At 38.3% G+C, this 17,269-nt stretch overlaps 1 protein-coding gene across 15 annotated transcripts in view; it reads left to right on the top strand.

Annotated features, from left to right (window-relative positions):
* IQSEC1 (IQ motif and Sec7 domain ArfGEF 1) overlaps positions 1 to 9,472 on the top strand; it is a 348,634-nt gene extending 339,162 nt beyond the window's left edge. For 12 of the 15 annotated variants that reach the window (XM_055710354.1, XM_055710353.1, XM_055710352.1 and 9 more), the window contains 2 exons: positions 3,339 to 3,388; positions 4,750 to 9,472. In XM_055710354.1, coding sequence (XP_055566329.1) covers positions 3,339 to 3,388; positions 4,750 to 5,355 — 656 coding nt within the window. In that variant the 3' untranslated portion in view covers positions 5,356 to 9,472. The remainder of the gene's footprint in view (positions 1 to 3,338; positions 3,389 to 4,749) is intronic. The other 3 variants (XM_055710361.1, XM_055710365.1, XM_055710360.1) reach the window with 2 other exon arrangements.
* Positions 9,473 to 17,269: the final 7,797 nt, after the last annotated feature.

The raw sequence follows: 17,269 nt of genomic DNA, 5'->3' as shown, positions 1-17,269 counted from the left end.
ATCAATGTTTCTGTCTTATGGAAGAGACATTGTTTGGTTTTCGAGTGAATGAGTTCACAAGGCAAGGTGTGGTTATGCTGTATTCATCTCCTGCGGTTTAATCAGTATTTTGAGAATAGTCTGTTTTAAGAACCCAGGACGCTATTTTCACAGTCAGTGTGTGATCTTAAGACTGAACCTGTTTCACCCAGAGAAGATGAAAATTTGAAGGTTACGAAGAGTCTTTTCACCCTGGAAAATGGTGTCTCTAAATTAATGATCAGAGCATATTTTTTAGACAATTTTGATCAAGTCAGCTGGGGTAGTACCTGTAAGCTCGGTAGCCAGATGGTTACAGAATCTGCTGCTGCTGGGAATATCAATTTCACAGCCTTTGGAGGCTAGTATAACAACTCATTGTTATTAGAGCTGCTGCATCAGTTTGCTTTACCAAAACCTTAATTTAGAACTTTTTGCCAAACTTTTTTCCCCAAGACATACAAAGCCAGATCATAATACATTGTTTAAATATCAGTGTATCTCACTGGCATAGAACAGAGTTACAGGGTACAGTGAGAAACATTGACATTTGCTGTAATGATCTGCACATCTGAGAGATCAATTTCTGCAAGTTAGAATGGATTTTTATTAATGAAACTCTGAGTTTTCTTGCAGAATGTTTAAGTTCGTAAAAATACTTTAATCAGTATTTCTACTATAAATTTGAAATATTCTTAGTCCCATATGATGCGTGTACATTTATGGGATGTGTTATACATACATAAGTTAAAGGTATTTCTTACAAAGAATATTCATATCTAACAGCAATGAGTTGTTGGAATGAATCAGAAAAGTTTAAATTAACTGAAATTTAATTCTATAAAAATAAATTGTAAACCACTCTAAGAAACATCCTTAAAAATTTCAGGTAGATCACTGGTATATTAAACAAAACTAGTCTTCAGATTTGATGAATACCACCTTGCTTTATAGCACAGCTGTTAATTATTATGAGAGTACAGAGTTATGCTTATGTACAATTCTAATTGAGAGTCACCATTTTCTTGAAATGTATTTGAACACTGCAGTGCTAGGGAAACGTTTTTGAGATGGGATGCCACCTTGAAGACCAGAGAACAATCTTGTATAAACACACATTGGCAGGGGGAACTCTCAAGAGGATTTACTTTATAGTTTCATATCACACTGTAGGCCAATACAGAATTGGATACAATTTGTTTTTAAGAAAATAAGCAAAGTGCTCTGTATAGTGATAGTGCCTATCTGAGGGAAATTATAGGCATTTTCAGTAGGATTTTTCTGTTTGTTCTCGGCTTTGCTAGTACTACTTTGCCCTGAAGTTATTCTAAGCAAAAATCCATCTGTCTCTTTCTGTCTGTATATACTGTGTATATACTGTGTTCATGGTTATTTTATTAGACACCCGCCATATGCAAAAGGCATTAGATTTTCCTGTTTTCCTTCATTTTTGGCCACATTTAATGGCTTGTGGCAGCTGTCAATCTTATTTGCAATATTGACTGCTAAGTTACGAGATGATGTCTCTGTGTTTTTGTATCAGCAAGCAAGAGTGATTTGGGTGTTAATCAGTACTAATCCCATAGCAGAGCAGAAAAAAATCAAACCCTGACTAAAAGTAAATATAAGAGATTATCACAACCAGTTTTCCTTGGGGGGGTTCGTAAGACAGTACAATTACAGTTTTGATGAGGCTAAAACTGCAGCAAGAGATGAAGCACCAGGCTTTTGACAAAGAGCCTATCCAGGGGAGTCGTTCAAAATTCTAACAACTTTAGTAAGTCAAACAAAACACCTTGACCATACATGCCTTCCCCTCAATTTAATGTTAGTGTAGAGGGGGTTGTACCAGGGAGCAACTCTCAGTGATGAGAAGAGAGTGGGAAATGTTACAGCAGTCTAAAGAGAATTGTAGCTTCTCTGAAGAGAACTTGTGTTACAGGGCAGCATCCCATGACCAGCCAGGTCAACATTATGCTTCTGGATCTAATAGGTGGTATTTTCAGGTCACACTGATCTTATAAGACTTATGGGTGGTCTAAATGGGTCTGTGACAGGGTATGTCAAGATGTAAGGGTCAACCTCCCAGTAATCACTGTTGTGCCCCGTTTACAAAGCGGTCCCAAAGTTTGTCAGTGTAGCTCTGATGTGGCTTTGGGGCTTCTAAAGATGAGGGTGTGTGGCTTATAGGTTCAGTGATGCTGAAATCTTGACATTCCTCCCCAAAACCGCCTGTCAGAGTAGAGGATTCTGAAGGCAGCAATGTACCAGTGCAGGGTGGAGACTGATAGTTGGCCTTGCAGGAAAGCAAGGAGAAAGCACTGAGAAAACTTAGGTTTCTAAAAGCATGCAATTTTAGAGAAGCTTTGTGAACCTGACTGCTCTTTAAAGGTTAGCTCTGTTCACACACCCGGCCTGTAAAGTATTTTGAAACATCGCAAAGCAATGCTTAACAAGCGATCTTTTAAAAAATACCTATTTCCACTGCAGCCATATGCTATTTTCTCTTCTGTGAAATTAGAGAGAAAATCTGGGATCCTGTCTCCTATATATAGCCACTGAGGTGTTCTGGCTCTTTAGGCAAAGTCTGGCGGTTTAGGCAAATATCTTTGGGAATTTGAGAACACTGGAGAACATATCCATCATGCTTAAAGATAAAGCACTGCACAGCTAAACAAACAAAATCTAGCCATAATATCAAGACAGATTCCAGATTTATTGGTCAAAAATTAAGTTTAGTTTTGTTTTTTTTTAAACCTCATGAAAGAAGATTATATGAAATCCACTCAGGTTCAAAACTGAAAATGAAGTGACGAAACTGATGCCCCTTACCAGTCCCCCACAGTGAAATTCAGACTATGCCAATATTAAATATTTAAATTAATACTACCCCACAAGTATGTATCAATGCTACCAGTCTTTGAAGAAAGAAACTTCATAGATAATTAGATTCCAGAAAATCAAACTATTTAAAATACTTGCTGGCCAACATCGTAACCATACTACTAAATATAGTTGCTAAAATACATGTATTTTAAGAGCTGTACAAATTTAAAAAAACACACACCACTAATGATAGTTGATTCACAACAACAATACCTCTTAAAAATTCATCAGGTACAGAAACTTAATATAACTAATGGCCTTAAAAATCTAAATTTCTGCCTTAGTAGCTGCTGTACCAGTCCAGTGCAATGTTAACCCCCCTGCAGCCCCTCTAGTTGCATTTAGAGACTCCTCTAGTGATTCAGGGAAAGCAGCTGTTTTTCACCTGGGTCTTGTCTCAGTCTCTAATCTATGGTGTTGCATGTCCTGGGCAGGCAAGCGTGGGCGACGCAGCAGTGCAGGATCGCTAGACAGCAATATGGAAGTAAGTAGGAAGTTACTGATGTCTAGCTGGATGTGATGATGTGCATTTCAAACCTTTCTTTTATATACATATTTTTTTGCTCTTTTTTCTTCTAACATATAACCTGCCTGCCACAAAAAAAAAAAAAAAAAAATATGCATGCCTAGGCTACTCACTCTGTATTCTTCTGGCTTCAAAAGCACTGACAGCTTGTTTTAGACCAGTGCCATTTTTGGTTTGAGCTAACCTTGTTCCCTTTGTTCCTGCAAGCATGGTTAAATGAATATGATGTGTCCTTTTGCCACCATTTCAGTCTGGTCCCAGCTTAAAAGCCCACTTGCTCTTTGTTACAAAGTCCACTGTTCTTGCTGTTTGATATTTAGCTACAACTATTGACTTTCATGCTCAACCATTCCCATTGCTTCTTTTCAAGTTAAATTGCTAAATGTATGCAGTCATGACACCATGGAATTGCACAGATAGGGCATGGGAGGAAAAAATTACTAAGACAGGTGAATTCAATGTGGATTTCATGAGATTTCATTCATCTTCAAACCATTTATATATACTGTTCATGTCTCTGAATTCAGCTTGCAGATTTTTCTTTTTTCTTTTTTTTCTTTTTTCTTTTTTTTTTTTGTGTTTGCTTTAGGTAGATTGCAGTTTAAATCTAGCACACTTTGCCTAAGTACTGTTGTGTCCCATAACTCTTTAAAAAATACAAACCCAAAACTTCCAGAAACTAAATACACCATTCAAGGCTAAATAATAGAGAATGTTGGACCACAGGTCAGAAGAACACAATCACATAGAAATCTTAGTGGCAAAAATGGTATGGCTCCATTTAACACATAATTCAGAGGTAGGCTTGAGAAGCAGCACTGTGGCATATAGTAGTGGAAAACTACTATTAAAAAAGAAAAAAAAGGAGTCTAAAATACTGTTTTGAAATCTGAATCGTAACTGTAATATTTGCTGCTGTGTGTTTTAACTATTTAGGTTGAATTTAATGTAGTTTATTTTTTGTTGTAAAAAAGCAAGTATGGTATTTTTTACAGTATTTTAAAATGTATTTTTCCTTTTAAAACACACTCCTAGGTCTTATGTCATGTTACTCTTCTGTAACATTTTCTTATTTAAAGTCATAACTTTCAATATTAAAGTACTGAGAGAAAAACATTTAATGCTTCAAATACCCCAAGAAGGGCATGAATGCCTCATGGGCAACACAGAGAAGGTGGAAATAAAAATTTTTCCTAGAACTCTTTAACATAGTCCACCCATGTGAACACTGAAGGAGGAGTTTGTGGGTCAGTGTGAAGTTTTTCTTTTAAACATTTTAAGATTTTTTTTAATTTTTATTTCTATTAATTTCTTTTTAGGGGTCCATCATTAGCAGTCCTCACATGCGCCGAAGAGCTACATCAACCCGAGAGTGTCCATCTCGCCCTCACCAGACTATGCCTAACTCCTCCTCACTCCTAGGTTCCTTATTTGGTAGTAAAAGGGGAAAGCCACCTTCCCAAGGCCATCCACCATCTGGCTCATCACAGCAACCTCCGCACCCTCCAGTAATCCCACATCAGCAACACTCACAGCATCCTTCTGCCATGCATCACGCAGGGCCAGCTGAGGGGCAGGCGCAGGCACAAGTGCACTCCCACCATTCGCAGTACTGCCACATGCAGCAGAACCCACCCCCATACCACCACCACCACCACTATCACCCTCCCCAGCATATCCAGCACACCCACCAGTATCACCAACATGTGCCCCATGCGCAGCATGCGGCGCACTCCCAGCATACTCCTTACCTGCAGCACCCCCATGCACAGCACACCCACTCTCCTCATCCGCCGCTGCCCCCTCCGCATCCAGGGCACTCTGCGCATCCCCAACACGCTCAGCACCACCACGGACCGCCTCTGCCTCCCTCCACTTCAGCCAGCACTAAGCCCAAACACAGTGGCATCAGCACAATAGTCTAGAACATACTGACCCTCCTCATAACTATAGTTTTAAACAAGGTTACAAAGGCACTTACAGGAAGCAACAAATAATATTGCCAGTTTTTACCTACACAGTTTGAGTTGTGTGAGCTTAAAGGCTTGCTGTTACTAAATAAAATAATTCAAGTTAGCGCAACCGATACTTGTTTTACTTAGCTACTTGATACACGTTTACCATCTGGTTAGTTCTTATTTTCAAACTGCCTTGAAAACATGCTGCTTGCTGAATATGAGTAAAGCTACCTTTTACACCAAATCCCTTGACAATTTTACATGCATAATAAAAACTTAAGTCTATGGAAAAAAGGAAAAAAGTGATACAGAACCAAGTGTTGCATTCTTGCTCTTTTATTATCAATGGGCAAAAAAAAAATGTAGACCTGATATGGTTGATGAAAGTACGTAAGTAAACTTTATATAATATAAATATATACATACAAATATATATATACTGTATAGTTAACATTTGTGCTTGGGAAGAATTTTTTTCAGTCCACAAAACTAGCAATATAGACTTTACAAGGAATTCCACTTACTTGATAGGACAGTATAATAGATGAATAGCATATGAAAGAGTAGACCAACATTACACGTTAGAAACAATTTTCAGACATTTCAGTGTTTTCATTAAAAGTCCTCCGGACTTGCTAAGATTTCTAAGCAATCATTACTAAATGTGCCAAGTAACATAGCATTTAAATGTTGTAGTCAAATACTGCTTTGTATAAATCCTTATTTTATTAACACAATAATATCATATGTAATCAGTATTATAACTGCTCTGCTATTTCAGGTAAGCAAACTTGTTAAGATGCAGTAATTACACCATAGCAATGTAGGATGACCAGTTACCGGTGGTCATCTTCAAGCATTGGTCACACAAATTCTTGGACACTTTAAAGGCTGTGATAACTGTGAATTTACATGATCCACGTTTCTTTTGTATGCATACAATTTAATGAACACGCATGAAGGGTTACGACAGGTGCATGTACACACTGCAAAAACATTCATCTCGAACATGAAAATGGCAAACTTCCATTTCTCAGCTACTTTGTTTCCTGTTTACCATAATTTCTCATTTTTACCCCTAATGAAGCTGAATTCTAGTCAGAGCGTTTCCAGGTGGAAGTGCTCTAAAACTTGAAGGTTTGTTTAAGAATTTAGTATAGGGTTTTTATATAGAGATTAAAAAGATACGTAATTCCATGTAGCCATGTGCTAGCAACAAAGTGGCTTCACCATTTCTACTCATCACATTTGTTAGTTTGAAAGTACCCAGCACTCAGCAGGCTGAGTTTATGCTCAAACCCTCACTTCCATAGTCCAGTTAGTTGCAAGACATCACATAAAAATAGGCTGTGCTGTTGTTGCTTATGTGTTGTAATCAAACCATTTGCAAATTTATATACAGTTTTTATCCCAAAATCCTGTACAAAGTTATACATGGCGCGTACTTTGTAGTTTCAGCATTTTGAGCCACTGCAAGGACTTTACACCTAAACAGTAGAGACAAAGGAATCACAACTGCAAAACTGTACCAGCCTAAAAGCAAACCTTGAAGAGGATGAGCAAAAAGTTCCAGTATGAGATGGGTAAAAGTAATAATAATAGTAACAGCCACTGGTCGATTTTCTATGTGACAGTAATAAAATTGTCAGAAATAAGGAGGACATGAGAACAAGGGAGTGACTTTTCATATTGGCTTGCTCATAGCATCTCTGATATTGGGGGGGGGGGGGGGGGGGGGGGAGAGGACGAGTATTTTTTCCCTTTCATACCATTGATATCACAATACCAGCAAAACTGCAAACTGAGCACTTTGTTAACCTCCACAGAGAGCAAATACAGCAATCTAGAGTTTAGCCTTTTGTTTAAAGCTGTCCATGTTTGTTTGACACGTGCAATATGTTTTCCCCTTCTGCTTCTTCTCCTCTAAATTATCTTCATGAAAAGAAAAGAAAACAAGTAATTACTTCTTTTTTTTTTTCCTAAGTATCACTCATACTATTCTAAATTCTGCAGCTCACCTTAAGAGGGCTCATACGGGTCCCCTGAGGCTCTGTTCCTTGCAGTTTAAAAAAATATATACTGTTCTTATAAGGGAAAGTAGAACTGTCTGCATGTCATCTAATGTTATTAGTGTGAGGCTACACTCTACATATTGTATATTTGCAAAATATATCAGTGTTACTGTTGATATTAGTTGAAGTAAAGTGATAACATATTTCAATATGTAGACTTTTCTTCATACATCTGTACCAATAGTAGAGTCTAACTGTAATTTATAGGTTGTTCCAGAAAAGATAAAGAAACATTGGGGTACAAACATCTTTCAGAAACTGCATCTCTTAATTAAACAGAGGTAAGAATGCTCCTCTTCACCGAGTGACAGAGTCTGTGCTTGTTTCAGATGCAGAGTTGTAATGTAAGTAGAATTGCCTGTGTATGGAATAAATGCAGAATATGCAGTAGCAGTGGAGAGGAGAATCTGACTCTAGCAGTGTTAATTAACAATGAAGATGTCAAATCTCCCAGATCTTCATTTGCTCTATGTTTAAAAACCCCTTTCATTCATTTAAATTAGAGTTACATATAAATATTCAAAACTTACACAGTAAGCCACATTTTAATGCTTGACCACTGATTTTTCCATGTGTAATCGGATACTCAGGAGATGTCACAAATGTGCGTGCAAAAAGCCATTTACACATGATTTCATGTACACATGGGGAAAGAGTTTGTGCTAACCCTCTAGGTGCATTAAGTCTCACGTGTAAAATTACAGATCATTTTGAGGCTAGTTTAAAAACCAAAACTGGTCATAGAAGAGCACAGCATTTGTAAACTATTATTTCAAGTCAATGAGGAGAAACAGTGGACTTGATTATTTTTATTTTTATTTTTTTAGACTGTGTTTGTATGTACTTTAAACAAACAAATGTGTCCCGGTGTCAGCATAAGTCTTAAGAACTTTGCTGCTTGTTTAGGGTTGTAGTATAACCTCTCTGACTCCGTCCTTGACTAACGATTGCTTGGAGCAGTGTGGATCATGCCTAGAGTAGGAAAATGATAGCACTTCACCATTGCGTGTGGTTAAGGAAATTATTTTTTTCTGCTTGCAGGAGTAAAATTGAGAGGGTTTTTTTCTCAAATGTCATTGCCAATTAAAAACTGGTACAGAGCTACACAGAGTGACCATGTTTCTCTTTTCCCATTAATGATGTGGCGAAGTAGTAATGCTGGTTTGAAAAAATGAAAGGGCAACGTAATGAATGAAGGTGTGGCAACAAAAATCTTTTCTGGGACAACAATGAAATATATTTTGGGGGTTTTATTTTTTTAAGTTAAGAATGAAATGTAAAACAATGTAAAAACAAAAAACAAAGTTCATCCTAATATAATGTGCGTCTTGTATTGCTAAAAAAACCAAGTCTAACATACAGTGTAGAATGATTTTCCCATCATGTACTGCATGCAGCAGAAGCCTCTTGTTTCTTGATAAAATGAGCTGAAAGACAGTCAGCAGATATTTAAACAATGAATCTCTAGATGTTGACTTGCTGTTCCATATGAAGCTGTGTGTTTTCTGCAGTTAAGCATGCATTTTGCTGTTCCGTTGTAAAATACCATCGCACTTCTTGCCTGCAAAATGGATTATTGTGTATATATTTAAAAGAAAAGTGGAACCAATAACAAGACTAAATTTGGAAAAGAGAAAAGGGGGTGATGAAAATGGGACCAGTAGGGGGAATAGATAGTTCTCTAAATTGTACATAGTGTGTAAATTAGCATTACTATAAGTCTGCAGTCACTTTGAGGTTGCCTATCTCCTGCTAGGAACTTAAATCAGCTTTGAGTTGTATTAAACTGTTAGAATTAGGTCCTGAATGCAGACTGTTAAAAGACTTCAAAAAACCATTATGCTTACAAGAAGCTTCTGTTCTGGGGAGGCTTGAGACCCCTTTTGTAACATGGGGAAGAAAGGAGTGCTTTCATTTTAATATGCATTCTGTTTGTAAGTAGTAACAGACCCTATCGATGTAAAACTATAACTGTGATCATGTGGAGAAATCAAATAAATCATTTAAAACTCTTTGTTTCTCATTTTGTGTAATCAAAGAACTTCAACTCTCCAGACCTGAAATGAAGGAAATTCCTTCCAATGGTGTCCTGGCCCTGCTTAGTGTGTGGGATCTCTGCTACTTACTTCAAAGGGGCCAAGATTTCAGTCCTCACCTTAAACTAAAGATAAGCTGGTGGAAATTGTGGTCAGTCCTGTGGAGACTGTGATCCCTCATCAACAGGTTTTGATTTCTCTCATGGTGCTGTAAATATATTTAGGTCCAAAGTACAATGAAGAGCAATAAATACAACACCTAGATCTGCAATGAGAGGTAACACTGAAGAGGTTTTTTAGTGTACTATTTACCCAAACATGCTAACACTGAAAAACATTAACTGTATTCTGAATCTTCTTAACCCCGAGCTGTCCAGCATGTTCAACTGATCCCATTAAACTTTTGGCTGTCACACTGCCTTAGGAGCTGGTGGTCAGATGACTGTCTCCCCGTCACTCAAGTGTTCTAGGTTTGTCCTTCCCAAGGATACACTCCGTCGTTTCCCAAGCGCAACCTACACCCTTCGGATCGGGATTTAAGAGTATTCCTTGCTTCTGTGTGCTCGCTGGCAAGGAACCATCATCATACTGCAGTAAGTGATGTAACTGAATAAGTAGTATCCCGTTACTAATTGTACCTGTATTTATTTGTTGCATGTCTGGATTTAAGCCATGGAAGAATCACTGCACAGGTCTGTTTGCCACGCATGGCCTTCACAGTATTTGATGTTACAGTCTTGCAATTACTTTAGATAATAACCTGTGGAATACCTGATTATGTTATTTTGTGCATTTTCTAGATTTCAAAGGGATTATGCAGTGTCTGTAAAGCCTGTTAAAACTAATCCTTCGCTATCAATTTCAACTAAATCTCATATTTTCTTGTTTTTTCTGTGAATTCTAGGAGATTCTTGAATTGGTTTGTGACAATAGTCAACTATGACATATTTATGAATGGCTGTAATTTCAGGATGTACATCTTGATCAATGATTTTTCTGATAGGTAAGTACCTATTTAGCACTAGATACTTCCAGTGTGCCTTGCTGAGCTGTGTGACCCATTAGAAGATAACGATGCCGCATAGAAATATTCTGTTAGTGGAAACAGAAGAATTTACAGTGATGTTCTTTACTGGTACTTCTACTCCTGTTTTAGAAGCTGTGATCTTAAGAATTTTGATGCATCTACATTTGGAGCAGGTAAAGAGTCTGTCTTCTCTACTTTAAGAGCCTGTAAATGTTGGTATAAATTTAGGGGTTTTTTTCCTGATCCATTTTTAAAGTATTGTTTGAGATGCTTAATGGAGTTGCATTCATTAAGTTCTGATAAAGCTTGTATGTACATATCTAGTGAAAAACGCCTTCATTTAAGAAGTTACGCCTTCTTACTGAGGGTAGGTAATCTTACCCTACTATTACGAAAAAGGTCAAGGGGTTTTTTTCATAAATTATAACTGGAAATCACATATTTTGCAAGTCAGAAGTCTTAATTTTGAAAACTTTTCCTAAACTCTGTCCTATATTTGTGCATTTTACGTGTTTGTGTGCATGTGTCAGTACACACAGTAATTGCTTGAATTAACTGTCATGCAGTAACAAGTTACTTCATCTCTTCTAGATAGAATCTTTTTAATAGGGGGTTACTTGCCAAGTATTTTCTGTGTTATTTTGGTTGAAATAAATGCAATATTGAAATGACAGGCAAATAAACCAAAGAACTTCGTATGTTTTACTTCTGAAACATGTTTTATCTGTATTTTTTTTTCAGGTTTTTGTTGACTTAACAATCTCATGAATTCTGTTTAACATTTGTTTTTTTTTCAGTTGGCCTTAATGGCTAGTTTTCATTCAGGAGTTTCGTAAAAAAACAGGGGTGTAGTAGCATTTTACCATATATTTATTTGGACTATATGTAATAGTTGTGTCGTGTTTTGTTCATCAGCTACAGCCTGTGCACAGGTGAGATTTGGGAGCCCCAATTATTTCTATATTTGTTGTACAGTATCACAGGCCCTGGTCACACATAGTCCAGAATATCTTTCATATGCTGTTGCTTATCCCTCGGCATTTTAGATAGAGCCTGAAACATTAAGCAAATTTCTAGGGTTTTTTCTGCAGTCATTCAAACAACTGTCACAAGATATCAGAGTTATGATGCTGTTAGGATTTTGTAATAAATCATATTACATTGTGCATATGTACTGACAAACGTATTTGCATAAGATGAAGAATGTGCTTACAGTAACATGCCATAACAAATCTTTACTGGTATTATAGCAGCACTGTATATATCTTTCTCAAAAGGAAGCATACTGGATTTTTAGCCTGCTTCCTAGCCTCTTAGTGATTTTTGCTGTTATATCTTGTTGCTAGAAAATTCCTAGAGGAGAACATAGCAAGCTAACTTGATAGAAATATCTAAAATACACAAATGATGGAAAAATGCTTCATTTCAGGTGTGTTTTTTTAGTAGACTTCGTTTCTTATTATTTCAGGAATTAAAGCCAAGTCATGTATTACTTGGCAAAACTAAACCAACTGTTGGATAAGGCTGAATGTTAGGAATACTTTCGTTAAGGTCTCTGCTTGAAGTGCTTCCTAAGCTAAATAAGAGTTAAATGCAAGTTGTGTGGGTGATGCTGACTTGAAACTATCCCTTTTTTCAAATTGTTAGATTTATTATTTTTACCATACATATAAATGCATATTTTAGGGATAAAATATTATGAAAAAATTCCTCTTAATTTAGCATTCTTGCGATAACCGAGATGTGAAATTAGCATCATGGTTCAGAAGACACAGCCAGCTCAAACAAATCACACAAGCATACAATTTATCAGCTCCATTGTAAAATGACATACACAACTTCAGCTTTCATTTATTTCTTCATATTTAGACGTAGAGATTTAAATGGGTATATATAATGAGCAAAGAAAAAAAAATCTGTCTTTAATAAGATGAATAGGGTAAAATCATTCTAATGCAAATGAAATGTTATGCATGCATAGTGAAAAATGCTTTCTCTCTACAACTTCTCATTTCTGTGACAAAATAATACATTAACAAGTGTTTGACAAAGAAATGGGCTCTATTTTTTTTTGTCTAGGGAAATGGCAAAAGCAAGGACTATGCAGGTGTTCTGGGTTAGGAGGCTGTTATTCTGCAATGGTATCACAGTGAACCAAAGCTGGAAATGAATTAATTTAATCATTACCATTGCGATATTTTTTTTTTCAATGAGGAAACAACCTGACTTTCAGACATGGAGTTTCATCACATTTGGATCCAGCTGGACTGAGTACGTGCTGCTTTTCCTTTGTGCACCATCCTTGGACAGGAACCCTCATCCCTGAAGCCCTCCAGATGTGTGGTCCCTCTCCCTCCGAGGCGCCCATACACAGCGGAGCCGCCATGCGCAGCGGAGCCGTGGGTCAGGCCAGGGGCCGGAGAGGGCGCGGTGCCTTTTGTGAGCCTGTAGGGAAGCAAATGCTGCACTGGGGGTGTGGGAGGAAGGAAGCGAAGGAGCACGCCTGTCTCCTGCCGAATGCATGGCTTTGGCAGGACCGCCACACTCATGCAGTGGGGTATGACCCCCACGAGCATTTTCCTCCTCCATAAGCTCACCATATGCACTAGACTTATTTTAGTTTTACTGGCTAAATACCTTTATATTGATTTCTAACAACAGAGAAGAATGTTTTTATTTAATGATTCATCCTATGTATTTTATTTTCCATCTTTGTGGTAATGCTGTAATCCCAGGTCTCTGCTTCTGCCTCAGCCCTTACCCCAGGCTCTGAAAATGCCTTTGCTGTAATTAAAAATAAAATTAAGAAGAAGGGAAAAGAAAACCACCCCAAAAAAACCCCAACCAACAAACTACCATATTTGAGATACTTCTGTTGTATTTCAAAACCTGAGTTACAAGAAGTAGCATTTTCTAGCCCAATGTGAAATGTGTACTAAGTATTCTAAGTAGGACTTTTACTGAGTATTCGAAGTAGGGCTTTATGCATCCTAGGTGTTTATAGCCCTAAATCTTCACAGCATTTCAGCAATTTTAAAAAATTTCTTTATGTGCTGACTCTTCTGCTATAACAATCTGTAAATTTTCAAAGTAGTTTGCATATATATCTTATCCCTAAAGATGGAGGAAACTTTGTTTCTACTCCTCCCCCCCCCGCCCCCCTTATTTTTTCCCCTGCTACTGCAGCGTTCAGGTTTCTGGGCTATTGGAATATTTCATGACCCTGCCAAGTGTCTGTGGATTAGCAATGAATCACAGGGGAGGTATCCTGAACAACTCCTCTGACTGTGCAGATTTGAAATAACTCGAAGAAAATGCTGGTGAAAAAGCACTTGCATTTTGGATCATCTGTTTATCTTTCCACATATGAGAGGGAAGAAACAGATGCCTCATCTGGGATGAAACAAATTATTAAGCTAAAAAAAAAAAAAAAAAATATTTCTGAGATCATGGAGCTCCTTTCCTTGCTGTCCAACACTGGAGTATGATAAAATTTATTTTGGCAAAGAGGCTCTTGACCCATCTCCCTCCTGTATTCATTAATACTGCCAAAATATGCTTTATGCAGTTACTGCAAGGTCTTTTTATAGCCACCTGTGTTCTCTCACTTATCACTGTCATTTCTGTGTGATATAGAATCTGTACTATCCAGGTTGGCTTGCTGCTCTTTATCTGTCAATGTGCTCATACAGAATCCCACAGTAACCGCTTGTTCCCTATATTGAGAGTTTAGGTTATCTCGTCTCTTTCACAGAGCAAGAATTATACTTGATTTCAGTACAGTGTTTGGCCCGTTTTCTGTCTCATGAAAAATTAAAGCTTATTTGGCTGTAAAGAAAAGTGTATAAAATTTATAAATCTATAATTTAAATGTATAATTTTAAATAAAATACCTTATAAAATAAAATACTTGAAGACATAAGTTAATTTAGTGCTTCCTTTTAATGTAACATGACAGCACTAATTGAGAGTTTGCCTTTAAGTGCCCCCTTAAGTTATAAGGAATCCCCTTCCCTAACAATATGTATCTGTTTCTTTTTCAGGTGCTACTTACGATAGCCTCAGTACAATAATTCTGGATCCACGGTAGCTTGGACAAATGTGTTTATACAGTGACAGTGTTAACATCTGTGTTTCAAACACATTACTTCCACAGCATGTAACCAGGAGCAAAAGTGGAAATACCAGTTCCTGCTCTCACCTTTCCCAAGATGTAATTTGTAAGCCAACTTTTTTTAAAATATGCAGACGGGAGAAATGATGCAACGAGCACATCATCGCATGCCCACGGGAAAGACAATTAATGAATTTCAAGTGCAAAACTTTCCTACCATCTGTCTGACTGAAAAGGAGAAAACAATTGCATAAAGGGAGGAGAGGCTAAAGGAATTGTATGTGTTTTCCTGGAAGTGCTGCAAAGACTGGTGAATATTTTTAAAGTATTTTAGACCTACAGTGGCACTTTTCCAGTAAGTAAAATATCCGTGTCTCAAGGAGCTAAATATTATCAGGCGTTTATATTACTGAATACCGATTTTTAAGCAGCTGCTGAAAAATATAGTAGAGTAAAAAGGAAAGAAAAACTGTAGGATAATTTCATGATACTCATTTACTGGTCTGTGTCTCTTTTGTATGAATTCCTTCTCAAGGAAGCAATTCTGTGTGGAATAGCCTGAAATGAATGGACATTACTGTGGCAGTCACGGTTGATCATAAAATGTGAGTTATGAAGACCCCTCTAATAGCTGAGGGATTACCTGGTCCAGGAAGGTAGTGAGGAGTGGTCTAACAATTTCAAAGGAAGCTGAAACGATGTGAATATGTGGATGAATAGCAGGGACAGCAGAGATGAGTTGTAAATAAAAGTGGGGAAAGAAAAACGTTGGGCATGTTGCTGAAGCAGACGGCAAAAAATACATTAGTATTTTTTAGCAGCATGTTGGGTAGTTCTGTGAAATGCAGTTTGAAGATGTTTCTAGGTCAGAATGGTGGAATTAAGTGTTAACGGAGAGTTGCAGAGAACTGCAGCTGCCAGGAGTGTGCTTTGAGCTGTAGTTACATACAGTATTAGGAAGAGTTGCATGTGCAGGACAAAACAAGTGGTGTGATACCACTTGTGTCAGCGCAGAAACAGAGGATTCTTTATGTGCAAGTGATAGTCTGCTCGCAGTTTCATACTATGGATATGCTATCATCCGCTGTGATTCGTTCTACAGCTGGAAAAAAGTCAGGTATTTCTTTAGGATGTGTTCACAATACCATTCTCATGCTTAGTGAATGAACTTAGGGTGGAGTGTGCTGGCTGCTGTTTCAGTTCTTTTGAACTTCCTGATGAGACATCTTTTTCCTGCTGTTTCCCAACTGCCTAGCCTTGTTTTCACTGTTTGGATCATTTTCTTCAAGCAGCCTTGTACTGTGCTCTTTGTTTATCCTTTCTTTAAAGTTGTCAGATCATCCCTCTTTGTACTGACCAGAACCAGTCCAACTCGTCTCAGTAGAGGGTGGCCTCAGCTTTAGCACTTGTGTCCTTAGCCTGGGGGAGATGTGAGTGGGCCCACACCTCTTCTCCTGACCCACTGGAGGATGTCTTAGCTACCACCACCTCTGTCCTGTCCAGAGCTGGGATGTGGCACTGGGGTGGCATCACCCTCTCCCGTTTCACCGCAAAGTCAGACAGGTTCCCTCTCAAGTGACATCATTGTGGGAAGGCCATCTGCTCGATTAACCCAGTGTGTCATGAGGCTGAGCAGCAGAGCAGGCTTGTAACGCCTACTATCCATACCATCAAGCCGCTATAGATAGAAGCACCCTGTAGAGGCAGCAACATGTTATCACCCCACCCCAAAGATTGCGAAGTGCTGGAGCCAGCTCAGTGTTCCCCATGCTTTTTTTTTTTTTCCCCCCTGATATGAGTAGACATCCCCTCTTGCTTTTCCACCTTTCAAAACTAAAAGTTTGAACAACTTCACTCAACCAGAATCGAACATGTGGAGATAAGAAGCTCTGGTCGGCTTTGGTAGTTGGCACTCCCTGTATCCTGTAAGCAGGATATCTCAGTAATGGAACTGAAAGCTTACGGAGAAGCAGGGTCCTGCAGGTAGCCTTTCCTATCACCCTTATCAAAGGGCTAGCAAAGGGGGTTGGCCTTTCTCTCATAAATAACGTATCCATGTTTCATACAAAGACAGGTAGTTGGTACAGATCATCAAAACTTCACCCTTCAAGAGACTGTCACAAAATGTGAGCACTCAGCAGTTTCTATCACCGATTAATAGTTGTAATTCTTGGGTTCAAGGAGTCTGTGAAAAGGGGAACCTTTCTGGAGGAGGATTTGTTTCCTCCGTGTTCCACACCTGTTTGGACTCAACAGCATCTGACTGACTCACCAAGGAAATGAGCGAAATCCTTCTCGCCTCCTCCGACGTGCAGTGTTACACACTTGTGTAATACCCGTGGCTTCAGTCAGCCTGGTCAGCGTGCGCAGCGCTCTGACGGTACCAGTCTGCTCGCCACTGCTTAGGATTTGAGGATTCCCACAATGTGAATACATACATATACGTACACACGCAGAACAGTGAGCAAAGCTGCTTGAGCTGGAGATCAGGTAGAGGTTCTCACATTTTCCCTTCCCCTCGCCCAGAGTTCTTTCCTATGCCCAAGTTGCAATATGGTGCCTTGGAGGCAACCAAAATGGCAATGTATTTGGACTACAAGATTAAAGGATTTACATTTTACAAGTCATAAGT

The sequence above is a fragment of the Falco cherrug genome, chromosome 4 (assembly GCF_023634085.1).
Source record: "Falco cherrug isolate bFalChe1 chromosome 4, bFalChe1.pri, whole genome shotgun sequence".
Taxonomy (NCBI): domain Eukaryota; kingdom Metazoa; phylum Chordata; class Aves; order Falconiformes; family Falconidae; genus Falco; species Falco cherrug.
This window is presented reverse-complemented; position numbering and strand designations above follow the sequence as displayed.